At 40.3% G+C, this 20452-nt stretch overlaps 1 protein-coding gene across 1 annotated transcript in view; it reads left to right on the top strand.

Moving 5' to 3' along the window:
* chrd (chordin) overlaps nucleotides 1-19849 on the top strand; it is a 39799-nt gene extending 19950 nt beyond the window's left edge. The window contains exons 14-23 of the mRNA XM_063044856.1: nucleotides 1190-1431; nucleotides 2632-2745; nucleotides 8441-8647; nucleotides 8762-8855; nucleotides 9097-9147; nucleotides 12040-12143; nucleotides 14141-14243; nucleotides 14578-14732; nucleotides 16169-16262; nucleotides 18577-19849. Coding sequence (XP_062900926.1) covers nucleotides 1190-1431; nucleotides 2632-2745; nucleotides 8441-8647; nucleotides 8762-8855; nucleotides 9097-9147; nucleotides 12040-12143; nucleotides 14141-14243; nucleotides 14578-14732; nucleotides 16169-16262; nucleotides 18577-18662 — 1250 coding nt within the window. The 3' untranslated portion in view covers nucleotides 18663-19849. The remainder of the gene's footprint in view (nucleotides 1-1189; nucleotides 1432-2631; nucleotides 2746-8440; nucleotides 8648-8761; nucleotides 8856-9096; nucleotides 9148-12039; nucleotides 12144-14140; nucleotides 14244-14577; nucleotides 14733-16168; nucleotides 16263-18576) is intronic.
* The last annotated feature ends 603 nt before the right edge of the window (nucleotides 19850-20452 follow it).

Raw genomic sequence — 20452 nt, 5'->3', positions numbered from 1 at the left:
AAGTTATTGGAGTAACAATAAAATTATCAACATACTTGGCTAGCACTTTTAATTCAGATGAAGATAGCACATATTCATCATTTCTATAATTCCCAAGTAGTCAGAAAACACATGACACAATTCATTCAACTGGAGACCTTTGAAACCAGGGAGGATGATTTTGGAGTTGTATCTGACAATCTAACTATGCAGTTGGAGTCATGTTCATTTCAGATTCCTGAATCAGACTATAAGGGATTTAAATAGTCTTGAAAGGAAGCTGCGAGATTTCAGAATTTATAGAATAACATTGTGAGAAAAGGTTATCTATCCTAAAGAAGGGTCTCAGGCCAAAACATCAACTACTTACTTTTTTTTATCCATAGAAACTGCCTGGCCTGCTGAGTTCCTCCAGTATTTTGTGTGTGTTGCTTTGGATTTCCAGCATCTACAGATTGTCCTGTGTTTGTGATTCTCTGTACTGATACTTTACTTTTTTTGAGAATTTTAGAGCAAGTGAATGAATTCTGATCTATTTAATCTTCAATAGTTAAGAATTAACTATTACCTGAAAAGAATTTCTTTGAAGTAAAAACACTTTGAAACATGCCTCAAAGCTAAGAGTGTCATTGAAAATAAGGAATTTACTTAAAGCCTTCTTTTTTCATTTGAATGGGATTAGAAATGTAAAATGGCCTACCAGATGAAAGAGCTGCAACAGCAGAATCCAACAGGTTTAAGGAAGGATTAGATGGTGTTTTCTTGGAAATAAGTTTCACGGTCACTGATTCACAGGAAAGAACCAGATGGGAGCTTCAGACAAAGCACTGACCTTTCCTACTCAAAACTTTAATGGATTACACAACGTGTCAATCAACGCCCAAACAGGATAGATTTGCATGTTGGACAAAACTCTTAATCAGATTTGATATGATTCGATGGGTCACTTTCTTGGCCCTCAGTTCTGACTGAGGTCCTTTCAGGCCAGAAACATTAGCTGTGTTCCTCCTTTCAGTTGCTGATTAACCTGTGGTACTTTGGTAGCATTTTCTGCTTTCATTTTGTTTGGCCCCTTATTTTATGTAATTCTGTTCTTATTGCAAAAGTTGCTTTTAGCTATTAAAGCAGGCCACGTGTAAAATGCAAAATAAAGTGTGTTGGGGAAGAAGCTCAACATTCAATACTAATTCAAACAACTGCTTCTCCACAGAGCTGCCAATCCCATTAGCTGGACAGTTTGTGGTACCACCCGTAAAGACTGGCTCAGCAGGGCATGCTTGGATGTCTTTGGATGAACACTGCCACCTACACTATGAGATACTCATGGCTGGGCTGAGTAAAACGGAAGACATTACCATTAACGCACATCTCCATGGATTTGCTGAGATTGGGGAAATGGATGAGAACAGTGGTGAACATAAACGGCTCCTTAAAGGGTTTTATGGATCTGAGGTAATACTTTGTTTAAATAGCACATTTTTAAAAAAACATCAAAATCACTTCAAACATATGGATGGGGAGAATTTGACCCAAGGCAACATTTTCATGACATCAACTTCAGAAAGTTATTTATTGACGGCATACTCACTAAATGTGTAACCAACATGCCAAACTCTTCCCTGGATTCATGATCTGCTCTGAATTATCTGATCTCAGTTGGGCAGCCATTAGAATGCTAACACTGACAGAATGTTCCTGGGCGATAGAGGGGAATCAGCTGGGGTTCCAGCTCTGGATTCTAATAGACTCAAATTTCTCAGGAGCAGATGTTGAGTGGGAATAAATTGGAATTCACAGTCATCCATGTTAAATTACAACCTGTCAACTTCTCTCTAAGTGGGCTTCTTACAAAATTAAATACTTTATCTCATAAAAAGAAATTCAATGCATATGCCCAAGAAAATCTCCACATTTTCCATGTCAGGTCTCACGTGCAGAATCCTAACTGATTCTGGTCTGCAGATGTTTTTGGAACCAAACCTCTGGAAGAAGACAATACCTTTATTTTCACAGCAAAACGGGAGACTGACGGTCACCATCACGATACCACAGTCTGCCACGTCATTTTTTGACTCTGAGATTCCTAACTCTAGAATTGGCAGCAAACGTCCCCCGCCCACCCCTCCACGAGAGAGAGGGAGAGGGAGAGATATATAGATACAGATGGTCAACTACAGAGAACTCTGTCTGTACATTGTCGCAGCAAAATCCTGATGTTCCATCTCCTGTAACGCCTCGGTCGGGAACATCGGCCTGGAATCAGTTGTCCACCAGGCTGCACCTTGGAGGCGCCATCTTCCAAGCCATGCCTGGAGAATGTCGGAAAATAGTCGGCCAGCAAGCTCCAGGAACAGGAACTCATCTGCCGTAAAATAAAAGGATTTTGAGTGCCATTGCAGATCAGGACTTTGACAGAAACATGACCACCAAGAAAAGGGAAAAAAAGAGGCGTTGAAGAGAGGAATTTAAGCTGTTTCCTCAGATGAGCTCGAAGAGACAGCCACTTGGTGCCATCTTAACTCGAATCATTGAAAAGTTAATTATTGGTATTTTTAAAATCCGGTACCAATGCATTTAAGCAAATCAAGGAATGTATGATAATTTTGATTTTTATATACAGCTAAAATAGTTTACTTTGTATTGGTCTTTTAGGCTCAAGGAATATTAAAGGATATTAGTAGTGAACTTCTGCGACATCTTAATAGAGGAACGGCATTTATTCAAGTTACCACAAAACTTAATCCTAGAGGAGAAATACGAGGACCGGTATGTACCAAAGTGCTACAATTGGAAGCAATCTTTCAGCATGGCTACAAAATGGTATTGATGAACTGGGTAGGAGGAGAGAACAACAGCAAATGGGGTGTAAATCCTGATAAATGTGAGGTGATACCTACTGAGAGGGTCAACAACAACTAGAATATATAATGAATGATGGAACCCTTGGAAGTAGTGCAGAACAGAGGGAGCTTGGCATGCATGTCCAAAATGGCTGAAGGTATAAAAGTAGTTAAGAAGACATGCAAGATTCTTGTGTTCACTAATTGTGGCACAGAAGATAAGAGCAAGGAGGGTATGATTCAACCACAGCAGGCATTGGTTAGACCATATCTGGAAAGCCATGTTCATTTCTGGTCACCATATCATAGGATGCATATAATTGCACGAGAGAGAGAGAGAGAGAGTGCAGAGGAATATCAAGCTATTGCTTGCTTGGAGCATTTCAGCTATAAGATGAGAATGGTAAGACCATAACACCATGACTCATAGGAGCAGCATTAGGTCACCCAGCTGTCTGCTCCGCCATTCCATCATGACTGATTTATTATACCTCTCAGCCCCATTCTCATGCCTGCTCCCTGTAACCTTTGACATCCTGACTAACCAAGAACCTTTCAACCTCCGATTTAAATATACTCAGTGGCTTCCCTCCAGAGCCTTCTGTGGTGATGAGCTCCACAGATCCACTGCCCTCTGGTTAAAGAAATTCCTTCTTATCTCTGTTTTAATGGACACCCCTCTATTCTGAGGCTGTTTACTCACTACAGGAAATATCCTCTTCAAATCCAATTTATCTAGCCCTTTCAATATTCAATAGGTTTCACTGTGATAACCCCACCCCCCCACCTACTAAACTCCAGTGAGTACAGGCCCGAAGCCCTCAAGAGCTAACAGCACACACTAACGCTTTCATTCCCGGAACCGTTCTTGTGAACCTGCTCTGGACCCTCTCCACTGTCAGCATATCCTTTCTTAGTTAAGGGGTGCAAAACTGCTCACAATACTCTAAGGGTGGTCTGATCAATGCTCTATAAACACTCAGCATCACATCCTTACTGTTATATTCTAGTCCTTTTGAACTGAATGCAAACATTGCATTTGCCTTCCTTACCTCTGACTCAATCTGCAAATTAACCTTCAGGGAATCCTGCACGAGGACCCTCTGATTTTTTTTTAATCTTCTTCCTATTTAGAAAATAGTTTACGCCTTTATCCCTTCTACCAAAGTGCATGGCCATACACTTCCCCACACTGAACAGGAAGGCAGATTACTATCTGAATGGTGTCAAGTTAGGAAAAGGGGAAGTACAACAAGATCTAGGTGTTCTTATTCATCAGTCACTGAAAGTAAGCATGCAGGTACAGCAGGCAGTGAAGAAAGCTAATGGCATGTTGGCCTTCATAACAAGGGGAGTTGAGTATAGGAGCAAAGAGGTCCTTCTGCAGTTGTACAGGGATCTGGTGAGACCACACCTGGAGTACTGTGTGCAGTTTTGGTCTCCAAATTTGAGGAAGGACATTCTTGCTATTGAGGGAGTGCAGCGTAGGTTCACGAAGTTAATTCCCAGGATGGCAGGACTGTCATATGTTGAAAGATTGGAGCGACTGGGCTTGTATACACTGGAATTTAGAAGGGTGAGAGGGGGTCTGATTGAAACATATAAGATTATTAAGGGTTTGGACACACTAGAGGCAGAAAACGTGTTTCCGATGTTAGGGAGTCCAGAACCAGAGGCTACAGTTTAAGAATAAGGGGTAGACCACTTAGAACGGAGTTGAGGAAAAACTTTTCACCCAGAGAGTGGTGGATTTGTGGAATGCTCTGCCCCAGAAGGCAGTGGAGGCCAATTCTCTGGATGATTTCAAGGAAGAGTTAGATGGAGCTCTTAAGGATAGCAGAGTCAAGGGATACGGGGAGAAGGCAGGAACGGGGTACTGATTGTGAATGATCAGCCATGATCACAGTGAATGGCGGTGCTGACTCGAGGGGCCGAATGGCCTACTCCTGCACCTATTGTCAAATATCTGCCACTTCTTTCCAATTGCTCGTTCTCTCCAATCTTTCCAAATCTTTCTGTAGCCTCCCTGCTTCCTCAACGTTACCTGCCCCTGTACCTATCTTTGTATTGTCTGCAAACTTGGCCTCAAATCCATCAGTTCCATTACTCAAATCGTTGGCATTGTAACGCGGAACGCAGTCTGAAAATCTCAGGAGACAGGTGTAGGAGTCGGTGCGCTCCACCAGAGGTGGTGTGGCGTGACATCCGTGCTGGAGTCGGTGCTGCTCCCCAGTGTTCGCTTGGCTTGGTATTGTCTTCAGCTGCAGACTGCTGCAACATTCATGGACTCAGGGTCTTGGATTATATTATTTTTGTGTGACTGTATTTTACTGATATCTTGTACGAGCTTGCAATCTTATATAAACCTATATGTGCCCTGTGCTGCGTGTGACTGTTGGTGCTTTGTTTTGCAGCTTTGCCCCGGAGTAACGCTGTTTCATTTAGCAGTGTTCCTGGGTATTCATGTATGATTGAATGACAACTAAACTTGAACTTGAAAGAAATGGTCCTACTAGGTAGCCAATCAATCAGAGAGGGCCCCTTTATTCCAACTCTTTGCCTCCTGCCAGTCAGACAATCTTCTAGCCATGCTTGTCTGTTTCCTGTGATACCATGGACTCTTCTCTTTTTATGCAGCCTCATGTGCAGCACCTTGTCAAAGGTCTTCTGAAGACCAGTTAGACAGCTGTCCTTTGTCTATATCGCCTGTTATTTCCTCAGAGTTCCAACAGATTTGTCAGGCAAGATTTCCCCTTAAGGAAATCGTGCTGACTAAGGCCTCCAAGCACCCCAAAACCTCATGCTTAATAATAGACTCCAACATCTTTAACCACTGAAGTCAGGCTAACTGGCCTATAATTTATTTTCTTCTTCATCCATGCCTTCTTAAAGAGTAGAGTGACATTTGCAATTTTCCAGTCCTCCAGAACCATTCCAGAATCTAGTGATTCTTGAAAGGTTATTACTAATGCCTCCACAATCTCTTCAGCTCCCTCTTTCAGAACCCTGGGGTGGAGTCCATCTGTCCAGGTGACTTATCTACCTTCAGACTTTTCAACTTCCCAAGCACCTTCTCCTCAGTAATAGCAACTAACTCACTTCTGCCCTGACACTCTTGAATTTCTGGCACACTGCTAATGTCCTCCACAGTGAAGACTGACACAAAATACTAATTAAGTTCATCCACCATTTCTTTGTCCCCCGCAACTACTGCTCCAGCCTCATTTTCCAGTGTTCCAATATCCACTCTCACTTTCCTTTACTCTTTATATATCTGGAAAACTTTTGGTATCATCTTTGATATTATTTGTTAACTATTTCATCTTTTCTCTGGCTTTTTTAGTTGCCTTCTGTCGGCTTTTAAAAACTTCTACCTTTCCACTATTTTTGCTACATTATATGCCCTCTCTTTTGCTTTTAGGCTGTTGTTTACTTCCCTTGTCAGCCACTGTTGCCTCATCCTCTCCTTAGAATACTTCTTCATCTTTGTTATGTATCTATTCTGTGCCTGTCCGAATTGTTCCCAAACATCTGACCATTGCTACTCTACCACCAGCCTGCCAGTGTCCCCTTCCAATCAACTCTGACCAGCTCTTATGCCTCAGTAATTCCCTTTACTCCACTGTAAAACTGTTACATCTGACTTTATTTTCTCCCTCTCAAATTGTAGGGTGAATTCTATCATATTAAGACCACTGCCTCCTAAGGGTTCCTTTACCTTAAGCTCCCTAATCAAATCTGGTTCATTGCATAACACCCAGTTCAGCATTGCTTTTCCCCTAGTGTTTTTATGTTTTGAGTTGAAATTTATATCTCACATCCTAGCTACTGTTCAGGGGCCTGTATATAATTACCATCAGGATCTTTTTACCCTTGCAGTTTCGTAACTCTATCCACAACGATTCTACATCATCCAGACCTATGTCACATCTTTCTAGGGATTTTATTTCATTTATTACTAACAGACCCACCCTACCTTCTCTGCATACCTGCCTATCCTTTTGATACCTTGGATGTTAATCTTCCAACTATAATCTTCTTTCAGCCACGACTCAGTGATGCCCACAACATAATTTCTGCAAATCTATAACTGTGCTACAAGATCATCTACCTTATTCTGTATACTGTGTGCATTCAAATATAACACCTTCAGTCCTATATTCATTACACTTTAATTTTGCCCTTGGGTTACACTTCAGCTCATCCCATTAGCTGCTATTTTCCCCTATCATTTGTCTGCCCTTCTTCACTACATTGACTTGTCCATCCTCAGCCCTGTCACTCCAGTTCCCATGCCCCTGCCAAATTAGTATGGATGTTTGCCAACAGCTTTAGCAAACCTGCCTGCAAGGATATTGATCCTCCTCAGGTTCAGGTATAAACCATACTTTCTGTACAGGTCATACCTTCTGCAGAAGAGATCCCAGCGATACAGAAATCTGAAACCCTGCTCGCTGCACCACTTCTTCAGCCACTCGTTCATCTGTGCTGTCATCTATTCCTGCCTTGATTAGCACATGTACTGGGAGGTCCAGCTCTCCTCCTCTTCCCTAACTCCCTATACTCACCGCACAGGACCTCGACCCCTTTCTACCTATGTCATTGGTGCCTATGTGTATCACAACCTCTAGCTGCTCAGCCTCTATCCTGAGAATCTTCTGCAGGTGCTCTAAGGCATCCTCGACCCGAGCACCTGGGAGGCAGCACACCATCCTGGCTTTTCTTTTGCGGCCACAGAACCTGCTGTCCATCTCTCCTAACTACTGAGTTCCTAATCACTATCACTCTGCCTGACTTTACCTTTCTCTTCTGAGTTGGCAGCTGCTGCCGTGCCCTTTTTGGTCATCGAACTAGCAATATCCACATGGGTATACTTGTTGCTGAGGTGAATCACCACAGGGGATCCTTACACTGACTGCTTACACCCCTAATTCTCCGTGTGGTTACCTATCTACTGTCTGAAGCCTGCACTCTGGCTATGATCATCTCAGTGAGGTTTTCAGCCTCCCGATGGTCCCGAGTACATCCCTCTCCAGCTCCAGTACATTGACCTTGTCAGTCAGGAGCTGAGGTTGGGTGCACAATCTCCTGCTCCACAGACAAGCCCTGACAGGCTCCACTCACTTTTCAGCGAAAGGGCGGGTCTGTTTTCCAGAGATTGGGGAAAGTTGAGGTAGGACCTGATTTGGGTAAACAAAATCATTAGGGGCATGAATGGGTTAGATAGTGAGAAACTTCACCCCCGAGCAGAGGTATCTATAGCCAGATATGGGATAGGGGAGAGAACTTGTGAAAAATTATTATGAAGAATAGAAGGTGGTTGAAATCTGGAATTTCTGCCTGAAGAGGTGGTGGGGTGACATACTCTCACAGATAAGAAGTATTTAAAAGAGCACTTGAATCCAATGTCACAGGTGGCCATTAGCTGAGTTTTGGAAAATGACAAAGGTATAGGCATGTATTTCATAGTCAGCACGGAGTTGGTAGGTCACAGTATCTGTTTCATGGTGAATGAAACTACGAGCATCAAACATTTGTTTAAAGAAATATCTGTCATATTTAACAACTGCCTGCTGTAGTCCCAGCATTTTCAATTGTATTAAAGCTATAATCTTCTTCAGGTGCTGATTCCAAACCAGTGCGAGTCGAGAGGATTTGTCACAACTAAGGAACTGGAGTTTGAAGACGATCTTTTTGAGGAAGTTGCACCTGATCCAGAGGAGTTGAAGAAAGATCCAAATTCTTGTTACTTTGAAGGGAAACACAGAGCCCATGGGTCCCAGTGGGCACCAGATTATGATCGGAAATGCTCCATCTGTAGTTGCCAGGTGACATAATGAAAGCAAACTTGATAGAGAGAAGGTTCAGTTGGATTTACTTTATCGATTATTTTTTCCAGCTTGGCCAGTTTTACTCATGTTAGGCATATTTCTTTTTTTCAGAAAAGGACTGTAATATGCGACCCTATCATATGTCTTCCTCTGAACTGCACAGATATTGTTCATGTTGAAGATAAGTGCTGTCCTGTTTGCCAAGGTATGTTTTTAATCAATAAGAAGCAATGTGCCATACAATTAACAGCAACTATCAGAACCCATCATTCTGCAGTTAGAGTAAATATAACTCTGGATACATGCAATTAATATATTTAGATAACTACCACTAAATCGGTGCATCAAATAGTCATAAGTGACATTGGTGGAATTTTTTTTAATTGTATTAAAATCATCTGAAACTATCATTTAATTTAAGCCTTGCTCAATTATAATTTGAACAGATAAAACCAAAGCAAAAGATGAAAAGGAAACAGGAATAGACCAGGCTGAAGGTAAGTTTTCATTGACAAAATAATGTTTTAGCTGATACAATCATACATGGATTGTTGTTAAGTAAATGTTTAAGCCTGGAATTTCTGCTTAATTTTTCTGCACAGTCTCATCAGTATGAGCTTACCAGGTGATAAGATTGTGGAAATTTAATGTGTAAATTTTGTCCAGCATAACTGAAAGATGTTACAACCTTTAGCACTTGTTCAGAAGCAGTGTGGCAGCTCCCAACACAAAAATGTGAACTGGTAATTGGGAGTTGGAATGGAATGGCCTTTAACAAAGCAGCAGCAATTAATCTGGATATTTTCAACACAATGTTAATAGGGTTGAATATTTTTTGGAAAGGTTGCTATGAAACCAACTTCTGTATCACAATGAAGGAACAATAACCATAAGACATTATTAAGATATGCTTCCAATAATATAAAATCAGCATGCTGCCATGTGCAAAATAGACACCATGATTTAATTTAATTATTGTTTGGAATGGCCACACTTTCACTGAAATCTCATGATGTTACTGCATTTAAAGGAATTTTTTTTAAGCAAAAATTAGATTTTTGGTAATATGCAAATGAGATTGAAGAGAATTGTTCAAATTTTTGGAGCAACTTTTGTTGGAAACTGGACTGCACCCAAAGTGGAAACTTCATCCCCTAACTTTTATTGAGGTAATGCTCAGAAATCTGACAGGCAATTTAGAGGAAATTGTACAATATATATGAAGATGAATGCTTGAAATCAGAAAAGGTAGAGAACGGTGAAATTAGACTGTTGAAATGTTTTATTTTTAAAGATTGGCACGGACATAGTAGATTATTTTCCTCATTTCCTTTAGGTAATTTCCTTTGTCTCTTTGACATTTGTTTCTGATTTTATTCTGGATGAGAACTCCAGAGATTTTTTTGTTTTAAATTTCACATGACATCGAAGGGTGCTATTCAGCCATTGAATATATTGCCAGGTCTTTGGACAATCCCACCAATCGTTTCATCAACTCATTTACCTATTATCTATTCTTTTTCATGCTCACCCTGAGACACCTACATTCAGCTACACTTGTTTTATTATGGTACCTCAGACTGACAAACCTCTCATTTTGGCAGTCTGAAGTACCCACCTTCTTCAAGCAGGCCTCAATCATACCTGTGCCTAAGAGAAACATGGTAACCTGCCTCAATTACTATATCATCCCAGTAACACTTACTTCCACTGTCATGAAGTGTTTTGAGAAGTTGGCAATGAAATATGTCAACTGCCTGAGAAGCCACTTGGATCCACTCCAATTTACCTACTGGCACAACAGGTCCACAGCAGATGCCATCTTATTGCCCCTTCACTCAACCCTGAGACATTTGGACAGCAAAGATGCATACATCAGGATGCTCTTTATTGTTTATAGCTCGGCCTTCAATACTATCATCCCCTCAAAACTAATCAATAAGCTTCAAGACCTTGGCCTCAATCCCTCCTTGTGCAATTAGGTCCTCTATTTGTTCACTTGCAGACACTAATCAATTCAGATTGCCAACAGCCTCTCCTCCGCAATCTCCATCAGCACAACTGCACCACAAGGCCGTGTGCTTAGCCCCCTGTTCTACTCACTTTACACTTGTAACTGTGAGAGTTTAGCCAAATCAAAGGTGGTGATGAATCAGCACATAGGAGGGAAATTGAAAATCTGGCTGAGTGGTGGCACAACAACCCCTCACTCAATGTCAGAAAGACCAAGGAGATGATTATTGATGGCAGGAGAAGGAAACCAGAGGTCCATGAGCCAGTTCTCATCGGAGGATCAGAGGTGGAGAGGGTCGGTAACTTTAAATTCCTTAATTCAGATAAAAACTACTATTGCAAGGCAATTAAACATTAGAATGATAGAAATTTCCCCCTTAATCCTTTACTTTGTGAAGTAGATATTATTACTGATGCTTTAAAATGTTGATTATATTTTGATTCAATCATTAGTCAACATAGTTGCTTGTACAAGTCAAGTAGCAGATACAAATATGTATTGGCAGTCGCTAAAAATTGACAGCATTTTCCGCTCTGCTTTCTGAGGTCGCCTTAAAGTGTAGCAATGATTAGGACTGAATCATCTTGCCGCGCGTCATGAGTTGTGTCCGACGCAGCAATCAATTGAGGACTATCATATTTTTGTATCGGCTAAAATTTCTAATTTTTAACAATATTGTTTTCTGCTATATTGAGAGTTTCATTGTTAATTTCCAAAAGTAAATCTTTCTGATGATTGCTTAGAAGAAAGTACTTTTTGCAAAGAACGTTTATTTATGGAGATACAGTGTGGAATAGGTCCTTCTGGCCCTTCAAGCCACGCTGCCCAGCAACCCCAGATTTAAGCTGAGCCTAACCATGGGACAAATTACAATGACCAATGAACCCAGAACCAGTATGTCTTTAGACTGTGGGAGGAAACCAGAGCACCTGGCGGGCACGGTGGAAGATCGGACTAATGTGCAACAGGAAGTTGCAACACATCCTTGTCCCAAGTACTGTTCATTTGTGGAATACATACTTTAAATGTAGTTTCCTATCTTTTGAATCCTTAGCCATGTCACCCCAAGAAGCGTGACTCTAAGGGAAAGTTATAGTTGCTCTCATATATTTTCCTATTTCACTCTTGCTAACCAAGGGCTGAAAGGGGATGCTAATTCATCCAAACAATGAAGCATCCCTGCAGCAATAATTTATAGAATTTGTAAAAGGAAGGGAAATTTGAAATGAGTATTAGAAATTTCAGTAAACATTTCTGGGAAGTTTTCATAGGGATAATAGGATGTTAGTATCAGTTATCTATTTTTTTATGTCCATGTACAGAACAAATGAAGATGAAGTAACTCTAATAAACCATCCTTCTTATTATGTTCTAGGCTGCTACTTTGATGGGGACAGGAAATGGCATCCTGCTGGGACAACCTGGCATCCATTTGTACCACCGTTTGGTTATGTGAAGTGTGCAGTGTGCACCTGTAAGGTAGTAAACTCTTCAGACGATTATCAGAATGAGGTTTAATATTACCGGCATATGTCATGAAATTTGTTATTTTGTGGGAGCTGTACATTGCAATACATAATAAAATCTATAAATTACAATGAGAAGTACAGTGTATATATAGAAACACAGATAAGTAGTGAGGAATAAATGAAGTAGAATACTGAGAAAGTGTCATACATAGGTTTATTGTCCATTCAGTAATCTGATGGAGGGGAAGAAACTGGTCCTGAAACATCGAGTGTGTGTCTTCAGACTCCTGTACCACCTGCTTGACGGAAGCAATGAGAAGAGGGCATGTCCTAGATGATGGATATTGAGAGATCACGTTTTGAAGGGGTCCTCGATACTGGGGAGGCTGGTGCCCAAGGTGGAGCTGGCTGAGTTTACAAATTTCTGCTGCTTTTTCCTGCTCCTGTGCAGTGGCCCCTCCATACCAGATGGAGATGTAACCAGTTAGAATGCTCTCCACTGTGTATCTGTAGAAATTTGAGTCTCTTTGGTAACATGCCTATTCTCCTCAAAATCCGAATGAAATATGCTGTAGCTGCTGTTATACCTTTATGACTGCCTCAATATGTTGGGCCCAGAATAGATCCTCAGAGATATTGACACCCAGGAACTGGAAACTGCTCACCCTTTCCACTTCTGATCGCTCGATAAGGATGAGTGTGTGTTCATTTGACTTGCCCATCCTGAAGTCCACAATCAATTCCTTGGTCTTACTGACACTGAGTGCAAGATTGTTGCTGCGACATCATTCAACCAGCTGATCCATTTTACTCCTGTACGCCATCTGAAATTCTGCCAACAATAGTTGTGTTGTCAGCAAATTTATAGATGGCTCTTGAGCTGGCCTTGCCATCCAGCCGTGGGTGTAGAGAGAGCGGAACAGCAGGCTAAGCACGCATCCTTGAGGATGAGGCAGAGATATTATTTCTGATCCACTCAGCCTGCAGTCTCCCAGTGAGGGAATCAAGGATCCATTTGCAGAGGGAGGTACAAAGGGCCCAGGGCTTAGAACTTGTTGATTAGATGTAAGGGTATGATTGATTTCATGAATTGGATAACATTTTCTTGGGTAATTTTCTTCTGTTGATTGTTATAATGTTTTAAGGAAGAAGTGATAAAAAAAATTACTTTCACTTTAACATTTTCTGTTTAGTGAATGTAATGACCTTCAAGTGGCTTTCTGCTGTAAATTCATGGGGCAATGTGAGAAATCTGTTGGTATGTGTAAAAAAAGCATTGTTATTTGAACAAAGGATATCAGAAATGAGTGAGCAAGAATGTCCTTTGCAGTGTGATTGATTAAAGTAAAATTTGATGTGATTTAGTTAAATAGAGGAGAGGTAAAAAGCCATGAGCCAGTGGGATATATCATGAGTTCTACGAAGAGTTGATGGAACTGAAGGAAATCAATTCAGTTACCAGCACTAAACATGTAACTTGTCAGTATTTGTGTATAGCATTCTGTTTCTAAAATTCATTACCATTGAAATGGGTCCAAATTACAGAAGAGGAACATAATGTTTTTGTGTATTTCACAATTGAATTTCTATCATGTGTAATGTGTGGAGTGGTAGAGAAGCAGGTATTATCAATTTTTAGAAAGATAGATAAAGTAATTCTTGGCAGGTCCATGCTTCTCAATTAAGCCTGAGTTAGGGGAAAGAACCTAACTTCATTGCCAGCATTTAGTGTCTGGGATGAATGCTTATATCAAGCACTGCTTTACTCTACTACATTCCATTGGGATCACAGGAGCCAAATGTCCAAAGGGAATACAGTCATCTACCATATACGCACATATATTTAAAAGAACCAACCAAATTTGAGTTTCTTCTTCCATAAATTTAGAAAGAAGGGAAATAGTTTAACCAAAATGAGCAAAATTATGAATTGCAGGAAGGTTCCTGATATGTTGTGTGATATAGGCTGTCTAAAAATTAATATTAAATATTTCTTGTGTTTCAAAGGGGGCAACTGGGGAGGTTCATTGTGAGAAGGTTCAATGCCCAGCTCTGCCTTGTAGCCAGCCCATTAGGAGGAATGCATCAAACTGTTGCAAAGAATGTCCAGGTTAGTAATTTGTACTACTTAACCTTTTAATGTAGTACATTCACAAAACAGAAAACATCTTATACTTTTAGATCACTTTTATTACTTTGGAGTGTCCCAAATCTCCTGACTTTTGAAGAGTAGTCACTGTTATATTGTAGGAAATTAATTAGTTGGAATTGACTTGCGATTACTAAATGGGCAATTGGTCAATTAATAGTGTTGGGCAACATCAGCAAAAAATATCAAAATGTACCCCAGAGTATCCAAAGCACATTACAAGTCAGAAATAGACTTTGCATAGTTGTGGATTGATACTCTGAACTTGCTTCTGAAATTTGCTTTTTTACCACAGTTACAGAGATTGCCCCTTTTGACCACACAGACATGATGCAGGCTGATGGGCCCAGGCCCTGCAAATTTGGGCGTCATATATACATGAACAATAATAAATGGCATCCTGAAGTTCCTCCGTTTGGGGAAATGAAATGCATTACTTGCTGGTGTGATGTAGGTATTCTATTTAACGTTAAGAATCAGACCACAACAAAATGCTCATATTGCTTGAAATGTTGGAGTTAATACTTAAGGAGTTACCAAAATTCTGCTATCAAAGCTATAACTTGTCCAGCCAGTTAGAAAATAAACTCTAGCTCTAAGATATTCAATGAGATTTATGTATAGTGGTTTAATAATGTAACTTGTTGTTGGATTTTGTTGTTTCTCTTGCATTGGAAAATACCAATTTATCAAAGCACAAGTGCACAGTACGGGGCTGTATTGGTGGATTACTGTTTCAGTCTTCACCTTTTTGAATTGTGAGGAGGTTTACCCCAGATGATTGAACCCCCAGCCTTAAAGAGAGGGGTGATTACAAATTGAACCAAATCTGTGACTCTCTCCAGCTGATTCAGAGCAATGTTGGCAGAAGCTTTATTCCCCCTCCTCTTGGTTTTAGCAGGCATCATCTTCAGTATAGTGGAGGGAAAGAAATAAATTGAAAAAGCAAAATAGTTTAATTATTATCCTCTAATTGCATGAATTAATCAAATAGTCGAAACATAATGCTCAGATTTGATACAGGCTTAAAGCAAGAAGTAATTATATGAGTAGTCAATAAAACGGATGGCACAAAGCCAGAGCTATGAGAGCCACTGCCTCACACAGCCAGACACGCTTGTGTTCAATCCTGACCTCAGGTGATATCTGTGTGAAGTTTGCATATTCTCCCTCTGACTGTGTGGGTTTATTCTGAGTGTTCATTTTCTTCCCTAATGCTCTGAGTGTGTAGATTAAATGCAGGGAGGGGGAGTTAATAAATGTGGTGTGAATAAAAATGGGATTAATATAAATGGGTGGTCGCTGGTCAGTGGGGCAAAGGATCTGTATCCATGCTGTACGTCTCTGACTACGAAATGGTTTGAAATGACGTCACTCTCCTAATATTAGGAAGCCCACGAAGCTAATTTATGCATAGTAAGATCCTTCAAACAATAATGAGATGAGGGCTAGGTAAGCCATTTTACTGGTGATAACTGAAGGATAAGCCTTAACAAAGATTTATTTGAATGGCGTAGAGGTTCCCAAACTCTTTTATGCCACGGAGCCTTACCATGAACCAAGGGGTCCATGTACCCCAGGTTGGGAACCCCTGGGTTGAACCTTATTGTGTTTTATGTCCTCTCTGAGTAGAAGGAACCTCATGTTTTAATCTTAACTTGATTCTGACAGCCCAGCATTCCCTTGTGGCTCTGAACTGTGAGAGGATTATATGTTTAAATCTCTGGTGTGGATTTAAGCTCATAACCTCTGAATCAGAGGCAAGGATGCTACCATAGGGCCAAGACTAACAGCAATTAAGTAAGTAACAAAATTGGGAATTCTGCATGTCATTGTGAGCCAGGAATGCTGTGACAAAAGTCCACTAATTGTGCGTAAAATTTCAGGAGGGGTCCACAAAGTGTCAACGAGAGAAGTGTCCGCCACTAACCTGTGAGAAAATTGTAAAGCAACAGCATAAGTGCTGTCCAGAGTGTGAAGGTAATTCGCATTTGTTCTAGTAAGGGAAAGCTGTGTCCGACCCACTTGATACTATTTTGAGGGAGGTAACAAGGAAGATCAATGATGACAGTGTATTTGACACAATCTACATGGTGTTCGGCAAGGCTTTTGACAAAGTCCTGTGTGGCAGGCTGGGAAGAAAGTAAACATTGCCAGGATTCAAAGCAGAATGGAACACTAAACCCAAAACTGACTTTGTGGCAAGAAGCACAATGATTCTGATTGGAAACGAAAGTTCCACTGGGTTCAATACTCAACTTCTTGCTTTTTGGAGTAAATATTAATGATTTAGGCCTAAATTTATGGAGTAAAATTATTCAAAACCTGACCATATATTTGAGAGTGAAGAGGAAAACTTTGTATTTGCAGGAAGTTAGAAATGTTCTGGTTAGATGAGAAAAAAACATTTTCCTCTTTCACCTCTCCAGGTGGGAGGTAGGGAGGGAATTCTATATTATCCTTAGAATATTAGTATTACCCATCAAAATCAAGGATAGATTTCACATTTTGCTTTGTACTAGTTAGTTTTTTTTACCAGTATAGACATAATGGGGCTAAGATGTTACTGACAAATTTAATCCATTTAATGGCAATTGCATTCTTAAAGTTGGATATTGAGAGTGTAGATAATAATTCAGAAAGATGCCATACTAGTGACAGAAATCATACAGACCTTTTGTATGTTGGAGCTTGTTTCTGAAGTAGTCAGGATGCATCATTTTGATTATTCATGCACTGAGCCCACATTCTGTGTGAAGGACACCAGCCACAGTTCGAACTTCCATCGAAGACCATTTCAAAAGAACTGACTAACTCAGGAGTATTGGCACTTGCTCCGTGGAAACTTTCGTCTGCACAAAGCACTTCTTGCAACAGGGTCTCTCCTGCAGGCATTTTATCCACAGCTCCTGCCAACAGACCCCAAAATAGACCACTGTCCTTCAGAAATCTGACCCTGCCCAATCTTCCATCACATCCCAGTGGGCAGAATGTTACAACATATACCAAGACAAACCCAATTGGTGGAGACAACGTTCTGAAATTGGACAAAACTGCTCCTTATCTTTAGCTGAAGCCAAAGCACTCTTACTAACAGAACACACTGCTTTTGCAGAAAACTGATAAAATAAAAATACCTCACAGCATAGCAATAAAAACTTTAATTAGGACATTACTTAAGTGTGCGCTGCAAGCTGTGAAATGTAACTGACGGCACCTCCAGCAGGCTGGAGGATACATTGCAGCTGTTGGCAGCGCTGTTCATGGCTGAATGGTCCTGTCTCCTTTATAAAGTGAAGATGCTGGAGACGTATTCCCCAGTAGTTCATATTAGAAATGCTTTTGAAGTTTTGTTGTGGTCATGACCAATGTTTCTGGCATTTCTCCCAATTGTTCCTACTTCCTTTTGCACCCCCCCAGATTCTCTAAAGCTGTCCGTACCAGGCCACCCACGACTGAAGATGGGAGACAAATGTGGTGCTGTAAAATCTCACCTTAATCATGAAGGCTTAAATTTCAAATTAGAATATGAATGAAATAACTCAGTAAACAATCAGCCTGCATGATAGACTTGTAACTAACATGCTTGTAATGAATTAACTGTTCAAACTGAATTACTGACAGTTTTTTTGAGTGTTGAGCAAGCTTATTATGTGTTAAATCGGGGCAGACCGAAGTAACAAAAAGATCACATGATGAGCTTAAGGATCTTATTTAGATATTTTAAACATTGCTGAACAAAGTTCCTGCATCAAAATACACAGCAGAGTACCCATTGTACATGATGTATCACAAGTGAAAGGCTCAAAAGCATTTCTATATTAATAACTTTTTAAAAATATGTAGTTAGTACTGTTACTAATTGCTGAATTTCTAATAATTTTCCTCTTAAAATGAAAAGAAGAAACGTAAAGGAAGAAATTGAACTAAAATTAGTTATAGTGCAGAGTTTAGCCTCAGAGAGCACCTGCAGAATGTATTTCTCGGTTGAGCATACAGTATGTGGAGTACATGGCTTTTATTTTGCAAGCACTATGGAACTGACAAAATGATGTCAGCATTTCAAATGGATGCACCATTTTAGTGAACAATTTAAATTGCATTGTCATCGAAGTAATTCAAGAGAGAATTTCCTTGGGGAGATGTGGGTACAAGACAAGGAAGCCTTTTAAAAATGCAAATGATATAAACAATGATTTCTGCTTCTGGTATGCTTACTATCTTCCATACAGGCACCTTATCAGTGTCTCTAACAATATTGTTTCAGTCTACTGATTGTCTTTTACTTCTTTAGCAGAGACTTCATATTATAATGAAGATGGAGAGAAATTAAAAAGCCAACAGGACAAGAGCCGGGATTCTCAACCACTATCTGACTGAATCTGTTTTAATACATTCCACATGTGCAATGAACAGAGTAAGCATGTGCAGTGTGCAAGGATGCCTACTTCAGTTCATCAGATTGAGATTTTGAGGCTTCACTTGAAAGATGGATGAGAAATCAATGAATTAAGTACACACAGTTGACTCAGTATTTGGTGCTGTTAATGGAAGAGAAACAAAGCTGTGAATACCATTGGCAACTGTGACTTGTTCTTCATAGTGAATTCGGAAGTAGGTACTTGAGTTGCATGGAAAAAAGACAATCAGATCCTGCAAGGAAGCATGAAATCTTTCAGAAATTAGATGAATGAGACAATGATGAAATAATCATTGCCGAAAGGTGTCAGTTGGCTATCATCAATGCTTTCTGCAATTCAGAGGACTTTGAGGAACAGACTTATTTCATGTTGTTAGATAACTTTGGTTTAAAATGGCAAGATGCTGTGCCTCCCGTCCACATGTTAGCTTTTTCTTGAAGTGCAAATCCACAATCATGTGATTATCGCACAACAAAAAAAAATCACATGGGTGTGTGAGTTCCATCCAGTGAGGAACTTCCTCTGGGGAGGAAGCCCAGAACACAGCTGAATGAATGAAGGTGATACCTTTCGTTTTCTTTTAGCAATTTGTCGTTAAGTTTCTCTTGGAAACTCCCAGTGGGAGAAGCTGCTTGGTTCATGTGCCCTGATCTGCATTACAATTGTCCTTTTTTATATATCCTCGCTATGAATGAGATGCTGCTTCTGTGATAGTCGTTTGCATATGCAGAAAGCCCCCAGGGATGAAGGAATCAGATAATTGAAGTGTTAAGTATGAGGTGATTTATATGTGTGCCCTCAACAAGCCCCAGTTGCATTCTTCCTAAATTCCTCACAGGGTCTTTATTTGTTAACCTCTGCAAGAGTGCACTTGTTGAGAGATTTCTCCAGCCAACATTTGCTTTAAATCATAAACATACGAATGGAGGAGCAACTTCGCCTTACTGTGTGTATCTGTGTTAATGTGAATAATAATTTGGTCTCTGCTGTAGGTGACGTGAAATGTAGATAATGTAAGTTCCTGGTTTATCTTTTTCCCGTTTCAATATTTTGCTATTTAATAGAAATATACAATGGTAACCTTGTTAGTAAAATAGTAACCAAACCACATCAAAATGCTGGAACATGTTTAAATAGTTACGTACTGCTTGCTGAGTTTTACTTTGAATAAATAAAAATTAAATTTACCTGTAACTTTTGGGACAGAGATGATCAGTAGGAAGGTGAGGACTTAAAAAAAACGAGAGGGACACCTGTATTTGACAAAAGAAAGTTGATGTGAACACTAAAGGATGTGCTGACGCCTCCTGCTCTTTCTCCTCCCAACAACATCCCGACATCTCCATACCAGACCCACATTACTTTCCCAACAATTCCGGTTTAATTGTCAATCAACCATACACATGTACACAGCTAAACGAGACAGCGTTCCTCTGGGGACTAAGATGCAAAACACAGTGCATACACTCACACACGGTATGTATAGTTACGACAGCAGTTACATTCACAAAAAATATTAGCACAAGTCCCTGAGAGGCATGGCCTTGAAGATTGATGGTGCATGGGGTGTTATCCTGGAGCTATGTTTCTGCAACCCAGTGGGTAAGTCCATACAGTGGAAGAACCTAGCAATGGAGAAGGCGAAGGACAGATGTTGGTGTGGGAGTCAGAAGGAGAGTTCACAGGGTGCTATGGGGAGGCCAGTCTCAAATTGGGAGAACGACATCTTGTATTCCACATGAGTAGCTT

The sequence above is a fragment of the Mobula hypostoma genome, chromosome 4, assembly GCF_963921235.1.
Source record: "Mobula hypostoma chromosome 4, sMobHyp1.1, whole genome shotgun sequence".
Classification (NCBI taxonomy): domain Eukaryota; kingdom Metazoa; phylum Chordata; class Chondrichthyes; order Myliobatiformes; family Myliobatidae; genus Mobula; species Mobula hypostoma.
This window is presented reverse-complemented; position numbering and strand designations above follow the sequence as displayed.